General features: G+C 41.1%; 1 protein-coding gene across 2 annotated transcripts in view; it reads left to right on the forward strand.

Moving 5' to 3' along the window:
• vwa1 (von Willebrand factor A domain containing 1) overlaps positions 1-11,694 on the forward strand; it is a 47,545-nt gene that overhangs the window by 32,852 nt on the left and 2,999 nt on the right. The window contains exons 3-5 of one of the 2 annotated variants that reach the window (XM_072586501.1): positions 3,470-3,748; positions 6,797-7,069; positions 10,517-10,792. In XM_072586501.1, the coding sequence (XP_072442602.1) occupies positions 3,470-3,748; positions 6,797-7,069; positions 10,517-10,792 (828 nt within the window). The remainder of the gene's footprint in view (positions 1-3,469; positions 3,749-6,796; positions 7,070-10,516; positions 10,793-11,694) is intronic. The other variant, XM_072586502.1, reaches the window with a different exon arrangement.

The following is an 11,694-nucleotide window of genomic DNA, read 5'->3' on the forward strand; positions in this document are numbered from 1 at the left end:
CAAGCTATCTGGAAATTTGAAAGCTGGACAGAGGACTTGAGGAGAAGGCTTTGATAGAGTTTCGGCTAAGTGTTTGTTTATTAAAAAATTTGAAATATTTTATTCTTTCTATCTTGCGCATGCTTACAATAAAAATCTATGGGTGAGGAAGAGTAGATTTTCTTAATATATAAGGTGCTTTTAAGAGCTTTTTAGGCTTAATGTCACTTAGGGCATTCAAGAGACAGTGTGTCATAGCTAGTAGATTTAGAGAAGTGGTCACACAGCAGAATCAGTCAAATGGATGGATGACTATCAGGAAAGGTACAAAGACAGTTCAGAAGCCTCCTGTGTCTATTCCCCATCAAACAGATATTCCATTTCGGGTACTGTTGAAAGGGTATAGTGACTGAGAAGAAAATAGAAGTGACAGTCAGATCTTGGGCACTAAGAATGAATCTTAAATTGAGCGGGGTTCTCACGATTTAGTAGAATAATTGTTATAGGGGATTCTCCTGCCAGGGGTACAGATAAGAGATTCTGCAGCAGTGAGTGTAAATCTAGGATAATATGTTGCCTTCTTGGTGCCAGGGTTAGGGATGTCTCAAAACAGTTGAAGCACATTGTCAAAGAGAAGAGTGAAAAGCCAGAAGTTGTAGTCCGTGTTGGTAGGAACAACATAGTCAGGGAAAGGGTTAAGACTTTGCAGAGTAAATATAAGAGATTCGGTAGAAGGTTAAAAAGCAGAACTCAAAGGTAGTAATCTCTGGTTTACTCCTGGTGCCATGTTCTAGTGAGAGTAAGAATAAGAAGATAGGGCAGATAAATCAATGGCTGAAAAGATGGTACAATGTACAAGGATTCAGATTTTTGGATCATTGGGATTTCTTCTGGGGTTGTAAAGATCTGTTCAAAAGGGATGGGTTTCACCTGAATTGAAAAGGGACCAATATCCTGATGGGGAGATTCGCTAGTTCTCTTTCAGGAGTCTTTAAAGTAGTGGGCAGTGGAGTCCTAAATAGCAGTAAAATTAGAAAGACAGACGAAGTTGAGTCTGAATCAGAGAAGAGCAACTTAATTAGAAAAGGCAGACAAGAGCAAGTCAGAAAATGAGGTAACTGAAGAATTAAACTAGTTATTTCAATGCAAAGGGTCTTACAGGTAAGGCGGATTAACTCAAAGCATGTTTGGGAACATGGGACTGTGATGTCATTGCTTTTACAGAAAATTGGCTGAGGGAAGGACAGGACTGGCAGCTCAATGTTCCAGGTTTTAAATGCTATAGAAAAGATGGAAAGGCAGGCAAGCAAGGAGGGAGGTTGGCATTTTTGATTAAGGAAAACATTAGTGCTGTAATTAGAGAAGATATATCTGAGGGATCGTCCAGTGGAACTATATGGGTAGAAACTAGAAATAAAAAGGGAATGGTCACCTTGATGGGATTGTACTATAGGCTCCTCCAATAGTCAGAAGGAAGTTGAGGAGCAAATATAGAATCATAGAATCCCTACGGTGTGGAAACAAGGTCTTTGGCCCAACAAGTCCACACTGACCCTCCAGAGAGTAACCCACCCAGACCTATTGCCCCTACCCTACATTTACCCCTGACTAATGCACCTAACCTACAGATCCTGAACACTATGGGACAATTTAACATGGCCAATTCACCTAATCTGCACATCTTTGGATTGTGGGAGGAAACCAGAGCACCCGGAGGAAACCCACGCAGACACGGGGAGAATGTGCAAATTCCACACAGGCAGTCACCCATGGCAGGAATTGAACTTGGGTCCCTGGTGCTGTGGGCCATCATGCCACCCCATATGTAGAGAGATCTATGTAAGAATGGTAGGATTTTAATTTTCCAAACATAGACAGGGACTGCTATAGTGTTAAAGGCGTAGCTGATGTCGAATTTGTTAAATGTGTTTAAGAAAAGATTTTTGTCAATATGTAAATGTATCTACCAGAGGAGCAAACTTGACCTTCTTTGGGAAATAAAGCAGGGCAAGTGACTGTACTGTTAGTCGGGGAACACTTTGGCAACCTCCTCCTCAGTGGGATGTTGCTGCTGGGATACTTTGTACACAGGCACCCAGCTCACAGATTGCCCCAGGCTGCATCTCAGGGCTGCATGCTCACTGTCTTAGTGCTTGCTCACTTTGAGCCTACCTGGATGCTGACAGCATCCCTACCTTGCCTTCTGGCACAGTCACAAAGTGAAACAACTTGTCAGAATGATCAGTCAAGCAGGTAGATAACACCATGCTACACCACTCTCACATCTGCACCATGTGCCAGAAGTCTAGGCAGCAAACACATTGCCTCTGCTTTGACCAAATGTCTGAAGTAAAAGGGGAAAAGACCAATCACATAATGGGAGCCACCCTTCAGTCCCAGGGTCCAGGCAGCCTCCAATATCAGTTGAGAGCTTGAGTATGGTCATTTGACTGCTCAGGACAGTCAGGGTCAGGACCCTCTTCTGTGGGGGGCTTGAGGAACCAAATGTCAGGTACTACGCACCACCTGTTTTAGCTCTTTCTGCCTGAGAGGTATCACTGAGGTGAAATATTGAGTACTTTAGGTGTTGTTGATGAGACGACCAGCAATGTTTGTAATTCCTAATTGCCTGAGTTGGGTGAACTCACAGAGCATTTGAGTCAAGTGCATTCATATAGTCTGACATCATGTGGAAACTAGACCGGTAAAAACAGCACATTTCTTTTCCGAAAGGAAGTGAATAAACCAAATGGATTTTTATGACCATCAATGGTAGTTTTATGCATGGAGCGGTTCCCAGGAAGACATCGCTTTCAATTCCAGATAGTATTTAGTTCAAATTCCACCAGCTGCCGTAGCTGGATTTGAATCCATGCCACCAGGGCATTAGCTTGGTTCTTTGGATTACAACCCCAGTCTCATTACCACTAAACCACAGTCTTCCCTTATTATTGCTGACATAACAGTAACAACACTTCATAAGCACTTCATCTGGAAAGCACTTTGAACCATCATATTTAGGTGAAAAACATTAAATATACACAGTTTGTTCACGCAGGAGAAGATTACTTTGTTTTGCACCAACCCTTCACAATGGGACCCCAAGGGTATCTTCTGTGCAGTAACATAATAAATTTACCCTCTACAAACCAGTCAAAATAATTGAGGTCTCAAATTTTGACAATCCATGGTCCAAACCTATAATCAGTTTGTGAAGTGTGAAAAACAAATTGAGCACAAAGCAGACCTGCTCACTCTCTGACTTTTGTAAAACCTAACCGAAGTCCGTGATATGGACTTGCAGCTTTAGTTTCAGACTGAATTCCAATATCATACACATACAGATACAATTATCTCTCACACATCTCCTTTACCAAGGTCCTTCCTGTATGCACTTCTACATCACCTACCTTGTCTCACATGCATGTATATACACGTCATTGCTTCAAGTTTACTGATAGCTGCTCCTCCTGGATTTGTTCCCTTGCAGAGATTATCCGGGCTAAAAAACTGCGGGCAATGGACATCACAGCAAGCAGCTTTCGCTTGTTGTGGCCTAAGCTGCTGAGCAGCGACTCCGATTATTATTTGATTGAGTACTCTCCGCTCACTGAGCCTCAAAGGAAATCCTGGAAAACTGTCACTGGAGATGAAACAAGTGTTGTTCTGAGACAGCTACATCCAGAGACCACATATGAAGTGAAACTTACTCCCATAAACAACAACAACTATAACAAACCACTCATGATAAAGGTAACTACACTAGAAGGTGAGTTCCGACTATGCTTGGTGTAACCCTGACACATCTGAAAATCAGAGCGTTGTAATTTCCAGTACATTACCTTTGGTTCCATTCCTTTATTCCTCTCTCATTTCTTCATTCTCCTGGCCCCCTAGCAGAAAGGTTAGCAACGGTTTCTGCAGTAGCAATGCCAAATTATGCAGTTTATGGTGGCAAACAGTTCATTTGACCCAGGTTAATGGTTTGTGGTCCACTTGAACCTCCACCCACCTTTCTTTATTTAACCCCAACTTCTATTCTTGCTCTTGTAATTATCCAATTCCCATTTAAATACATTCTGTTTTATTTGCCTCACCTATACCTTACTGAAGCACATTTCCAGTTAAAGAAATTTCTCCTAAGTTTAATTTTGGATTTATTCATAACTTTGTTACCCTTGTGATCCCTAATTTCTGAATCCCCTCCAAGTAAAACATCTTCTCCATCTACCTTTCTGAATACCTTCAACAGTTATGAGGCCAATCAAGTCTCTCTCTCCCAGAGAATGCAACCCTGACCTATTCAGTCTTTCCTGGTAGTTATTACTTCAAGGTCTGGTATTAACCTTGTACAATCTTTCTTGCACCTTCTCCAATACTTTCTATTAAAAATGTGACAAGAATAGTGCATATGGAACATCAAGTGCAATCTAACCAATGTAATATATGTTTAATCTGACTTGTCTGCATTTCCATTCAATTTCTCTTGCTGGAAGCCCCTTTGCTTAATGTGCTTCTATTTTTAAATGGTCTTATTGATGTATGTCACTCCTACTAGGGATATGTGTATCCGTACCTCTAGATGCTTAGTTTTCTGCATAAATAGGGACAGGATATTCACAAATGACTGTAAAGTACAAGAAACCGGACTCTCTCTAATAGATCAACCCACTTCCTCACTATTGTTCCCTGTAAAAGCACATGGATGGCTATGCAGCAGCCTGGATGGTACTAGGTTGGCCACACACATGTTTTTCCTTTAAGAAAGCATGCCAAAACAGTTACAGGTACACAGATTTAAATGAGCAGGCCAAGGCATATCAAAATAAAATTGATGGGGGATATTGCTTCTCAATAAGCCCCTTAAGGCCCTCTCTCCAGCAACTCCTGTGAGCTTCCTGTCTTTGTTAGTAGGAATCAGCTGAGTATTTGACAGAAACTGTTTACTGCATTTGGAAAACAGTTTAAAAGTGTGTTCAGGGCCAAAATAGCCTTGAGAACTGGAACCGTGAAGTTTTTGAAGGCAGCTCAGCTTGGGCAAGGTTGTGACCCTAATGCCCAAGGCTTCTTGCAATGAGACGTCACTGTGACAAGCCTGGGGTCAGACAAATAAAGTGTTAGATATATCTCTGTACATGAACACCGAAAGAGCTGTATGCAGATTCAAATGAAGGGAACCAAATATTCTGAGTTTATTTACACACTCTTTTGCAGTAAGACAGGTATCTACTATTGTAAATACTGTGGTACTTTGCTGTATAAAGACAATATATTTTCCAATAACTGAAAGCAGATGGTACCTGTTTATTCTGGTCACTGTTTGCCACAATCCGGGCTGAAAAAGACCAACAGGATACATTTGATCATCCTGTTATAGTCCATTTTGTTTTTCCCATTTGCTTACAACATTACAAATCTTCTCTTCCAAATCACAACCTATGTTTCTAGTGATCAGTACAATTCAGCTATTCAGTAGGTGCTCTGTACAAATGAAAGACAATTAGTTCAATTGTAACAATTTTAATCCAGGTAATAGAATTAACACGGGCTGTCAAGAACCTGAGGCCAGGTCAATAGCTACTTTTAAAAGCAAATTACTGCGGATGCTGGAATCTGAAACCAAAAGAGAAAGTGCTGGAAAATCTCAGCAGGTCTGGCAACATCTGTAAGGAGAGAAAAGAGCTGACATTTCGAGTCGAACTGACCCTTTGTCAAAGCTACTTTTATATTGGTTTTGTACACAAAGTATCATCTGCTTCTATTGCATTGGTCTACTGTTGCAGGTCCGTCAGTGCAATCTTTGTATCAAGATTGACAGCATAGAACCAGGTCATTTGAACAGCTTATCTGGGCCAATGAGCTGCCTCCTACATGGCTTCATCTCACCTTATCAAATTGCCTTCATGTATTATCCAGCTTCCTATTGATGTATCTTTGCTATTCACACCAATCATTTTATGTGGTCACAAGTTCCACATTCTCACTGGCTCTTCAGTAAATGTGTGTGTTTTTCCTTAATTCCCTAATAGATTTATAAGTGTTTTACATATTTATCTTAGAGCACTTAGCTTAGGACTTGTTAAAGCTCCTCCTCTTCATGTCCAATTTATAAAATGCCTTCATAAATTTGAAGACCTCTATCGGGATACATAACAAAATCAGTAGGTCTGGTAGTGTTTGTGGAAAGAGAAAAACAGAGTTAAAGTCCAATATCTCTCTTGTTCAGAGCTTATTTTAAAAGATCTGTATTAGAGTTCATTATGTACTGTGCTTGATTTTATCAGTGCCAAGAGGCTAACCAGTAGCACAGTACCAGTTTAGGAACCAAAAGAGCAAAAATGCACATCTAAGACCATATAATTAATATAAATAATTAATTTAGCAGCAGGCATCAGACATCTGATGGACTGATCAGTCAGTTGGATATATGGGCAATTAGCTAAATTGTTCCTTGTAACTGTAATCCATTGTAAACAGCTCAGGAGAGCTTGCACAGTGGTAGTGTCCCTACATCTGGGTTCAGGTCCCACATGACCAAACCAGGTATCAAAATATATTCATACTGGTTGATTAAAAATATCAATGAGCGTTTACTTGTAATTATATTTATCAGGAGTTTCAAAGCAGGTAACCACTTACATTTCAATGAAGTCAAACCACTTACTGCTGTGAATCTAGATACATAAATGAGCACTTTGAAAGAACTAATTTATTATTATGAATAATTGTGCTAGATGTCATAAAGTTGTGAGCATGCCTGCAGCTGTTTAATTGTACAAAATGAACTCAGGAATTATTTTGTTTCTTGTGACTCCAGATGAGAACAGTCCACAGAGAGTTGTAATCTCTGAGTCACGACCGAGGAGTTTTCGGGTCAGTTGGGCTCCAACTCCACCTGGTGTTGCTGCCTATGAGGTTCTGTATGGGATCCTGCCTGGGGGTGAACCCAGGTTACTCAACATCGACAGTAGCCAGAATACCACCATTGTCAACAACTTGGAGCCCAACACCACCTACTTGGTGACTGTCTCAGCCGTGTACCATTCTGGCAGGAAGAAAGCATTATCAGCCAAAGCCTGCACTCAGGACGGTAAGAAGTTCAGCCATGGCAGCCCAGAGAAATTGTGAGGCTGTGTGTGATAACATTGTTTACATTCTTCAGCTCTCTGGCTCTATTTGACCCATGGCTGGGCAGAAGTTTCATTCACAAGAGGAAACCAGAAGGTAACGCCTATAGTTTCCCGAACCTGGCTGATATGCCAGTCTTCTAGGCATTTTTCAGTGAGGCCTGTTCTGGCGAAGGGGACTGACTGTACCTATAAGCGATGAGTCTATTGAAAGGTCTACTAAGACCATTTTAGAGAGCCCAACTGGAGTGTTCCCGTTGGTATCCTAGCACTCTGTTATAACATAGTCTAGTCATGGAAGATGCCTCTTGGTGGCAAGGAAAAGATAAGGGCGTGGTGGAGATTGTGGTGTTTGTTGGGGGTAGAAATGGCAATGCTCCATTCTTCTGGGAGGTTCCCCACTCTGACCCACCATAGCCCACAAGGAAACTGGCCGTTCATGGGAGGAGTTACCGGTTTATGATGTCACCAGGTAGCAGGGCCCTATTGGATGCGCTTCTCCCATCTCCTCCAACCTGAGGCACCCTTTCTCCATACTCCTTGCATCAGCAACTCCCATTTCTGTGAGGACTGCCATTGTGTTTTTGCTGGAGGGGCTTCCAACAGCATTCCCCTATATAGTCCTCAGCATTAACCAGATACTAGCAAGTACCAAAAGCCACTAATTAGCCAGCTAACTTTTTTAAAAACTCACCAGACGTGACATGGGTTGGCATCAAAAATTTCACTCAACATTGAGTTCTGATCCTACAATGAAAATTCTATTTCAGGTCACTCATATCTCAACTATGTAGGTCACTAAGCCAAACACAAGCTCTGTTCTATCATCTCACATTCATTTTCAGAATGTTTGAATCGAGGCTTAAGGTATTTCTAGGAAGTGTCAGAGGCTCTGAACTTATCACAACTGCCCATTTGTCCCTTGATTGACTCTACCTGGTAGTTACACAGATCATTCCAGGAAGGTGTGACTGAATGTATCCACTGTTTCTCCCACATCAACGTGTTTGATGGCCAATTGCAAAGATCAAGTTGCCATAGTCCCAGAGGACCAAAGGGCTGTAATCTCATTAGAGAGAAACGACTAGTGATAGTTTAACCTGAGGGTCACCATGTCTTAGATGAGGGGCAAGGATGAGAAGGTAGGACCTTTTATGGTGATCTCAGCTGGGTCAGTAATCTAAAGATCTCAGACTTCATCATAACTCAGATCACTTAAAGCTTGACATGTTATGCTCCCAACTGGGAAATTGCCCTGATTCTATTCCTGGAGTAGCAACAAAAGTTAATGATTTAATCAAAGTACTTAATGTTCTGTAATTACTTGTCTATTGGAATCAACTTAACAGGATACACTGAGCAGGTCCTTGTACTTAACAAAAATTCTTATTTATCACAAAGTTAATTTGAATTACAAGTAACAGCCTGTGAATCATCAAGATATGACTCTACTAGTTGAAACTTGACCTTTCTTTTTTTAAAACTCTTCAACATGATTTGGATGTGAGCATAAGAGGTATAATTAGTAAGTTTGCAGATGACACCAAAATTGGAGGTGTAGTGGACAGCGAAGAAGGTTACCTCAGATTACAACAGGATCTTGATCAGATGGGCCAATGAGCTAAGAAGTGGCAGATGGAGTTTAATTCAGATAAATGTGAGGTTCTGCATTTTGGGAAAGCAAATCTTAGCAGGTCTTACACACTTAATGGTAAAGTCCTAGGGAGTGTTGCTGAAAAACGAGACCTTGGAGTGCAGTTTCATAGCTCCTTGAAAGTGGAGTTGCAGGTAGATAGGATAATGAAAAAGGTGTTTGGTATGCTTTCCTTGATTGGTCAGAGTGTTGAGTACAGGAGTTGGGAGGTCATGTTGCGGCTGTACAGGACATTGGTTCGGCCACTGTTGGACTATTGCGTGCAATTCTGGTCTCCTTCCTATCGGAAGAATGTTGTGAAACTTGAAAGGGTTCAGAAAAGATTTACAAGGATGTTGCCAGGGTTGGAGGACTTGAGCTATAGCGAGAGACTGAACAGGCTGGGGCTATTTTCCCTGAAGCATTGGAGGCTGAGGGGTGACCTTATAGAGGTTTACAAAATTATGAGGGGCATGGATAGGATAAATAGACAAAGTCTTTTCCCTGGGGTGGGGGAGTCCAGAACTAGAGTGCATAGGTTTATGGTGAGAGAGGAAAGATATAAAAGAGACCTCAGTGGCAACCTTTTCACACAGAGGGTGTACATGTATGGAATGAGCTGTTAGACGAAGTGGTGGAGGCTGGTACAATTGCAACATTTAAAAGGCATTTGGATGGATATATGAATAGGAAGGGTTTGGAGGGATATGGGCCGGGTGCTGGCAGGTGGGACTAGATTGAGTTGGGATATCTGGTCGGCATGGACACGTTGGACCGAAGGATCTGTTTCCATGCTGTACATCTCTATGACTTTATGACTCTATGACATGCAGACTGACATGGAGAAACAAAAAAAAACCTAATTTTACGAATGGAAGCATCTTGAACTAGATCAATAGCACGAGTCCACAAGATTTGCTGAGCTTATCTTTGTGGTTGCAGGGAATTTCTGTCCTTCACTCTCTTTTTTCCAGTTCTTTTAATTTCTTTGAAGGAGACTCAGTTTACAGCAACTGGTGCTGCAGAATGGGAGATACACAGCTTGTTCTTCCAGAAGTCTGAAGGCTTCTCACTGTTTTGTTCACAACTGCAAGCTGTTCAGCTACTCAGGAACCAATTGCAGTTATCATCGGACTGATGACCTTTGACACCCATGACTTGTCACAGTTGCACAAACCAATCAGCTATTTTTTTTGCTGGTCAAATCTCACTTGCTTACATACCCTGGTGCCAAGCCATTTATAAATAGATTGCCCAACTGTTTGAACAAAGCAGCAGTATAAACACCACACATAACGAGTTTCAGTAGTTTTTGTTTTTAATTGTACAGTAATTCCTTCCATAATTCTTCATTTTAAAAGTTATTTTTCCATTTCAATTCCCAACCAAAAATACAGAAAATAAAATGATAGTTTTTTCTCACATGCTACTCCATGTAACCTATTAACTTAATATTAGCTCAGACACTTCAATGCCTTTAAAAATGTAATGTTTATTTACAATAACTAGCAGTAATAAATATCTGTTGGATTCATCTAGTATAATCTATGTTACAAGGGATTATAAGAATTGCCACATCAAGTGAAATACCTTGCTGAAAGCAAAATACTTCTAGTGGAACAATCTGTACCATAATCTGGCCACTCTCTTGTCCACACACCAACATAACAAACAACAGTACAGCAGAACAATTATTTACCACTGGGTATGAATCACCAATCTGAGGTCTTTTCCCTAATTGAAGGTCATTTTTGTCCTCTGTTTTTGATCTGAACAGTGAGTTTCCAAGTCAACCACCTGAAGCTAACTGACATTAGCCCCACCAGTGTCATAGCCTCATGGGACCCTGCCAAAGGAAGAGTGCTCAACTACAGAGTGCGCTGCACCCGTCATCGAAGAAGCCCCTCTGTGAGAAACATCCCGGCACAGGTCCGAAGTGTGCTCTTAACAGATCTTATTCCTGGCACTGACAACCGGATTTGCGTGAAAGCAGTGTACAAAAATGGTACAGGGCAAGGCTTGTGCAGGACGGTACACACACCTCAGCAACAAGGTAGGTAACTGAATCAAGCAAGGGCTACCATGCCTGGCCATTTAGCCAGGTGAATTGTATTTATGAGTGCATACATGCAAATAAATTATGTTGCAATAGCATCCAATAATAATTATATTTAGTGCATTAAGATTGTCCTTTGTCTCACTTAGAGTTGCCAGTCATTAGATAATTTGCACATCTCATCATAACTTTAGATTAATTGTAGATTGCTGCATATAGAGAATGAATTTCAACATTCAGGCAGCAAGCTATGGAGGAGGCCATAATTCCAAGCTGACTGCTCCTCTTCTATGGCTACATTTGTGTCCAGGCATCCTTGAGACAAAACACGTGGTGTCCACCAACACTCTCAATGCCTTTAAAGAGAAGTGGGCAATACAGGGTGTATTGCCTTATTTCACTCTCCAGCAATGGCAATTTTATATACAGAGTGGTTCGTGTGTGGAATGAACTTCCACATGAATTGGTGGATAAAGTTACAGTTACAATGTGAAAAACACATTTAGGTAAGTACATGAATGAGAACATTTGGAGGAGTATGGATCAAGTGCAGGCATATGGGACTAGTTTGGGATTATGGTCAGCATGTACTGATGGGACCGAAAAGTCTGTATGACTTTATAACTCCATTTTGATTTTGTTCCCTCTCTTTTTCCTTTACCTTTTCCTCACTTTTAGTGTAATTGTATTGCCCCGACAGACTTTGCTTGTAAACGGTAATTGATTCAGAAACACAGGCGATTTAGTGGTGGAGGATAAAGGAAAGAAAAAGTGTAGGGAATGAACAGCAACTTGTCCTTCTCTAATTAAACACCTCCTAAATGCAACAAAGTCTAACCATAAAATCTGGTCCCCTGCTTTTAGTGCAAATACTATTCACATTCCACTACAGCAACATA

This window comes from Chiloscyllium punctatum, chromosome 16, assembly GCF_047496795.1.
Source record: "Chiloscyllium punctatum isolate Juve2018m chromosome 16, sChiPun1.3, whole genome shotgun sequence".
NCBI classification, from domain to species: domain Eukaryota; kingdom Metazoa; phylum Chordata; class Chondrichthyes; order Orectolobiformes; family Hemiscylliidae; genus Chiloscyllium; species Chiloscyllium punctatum.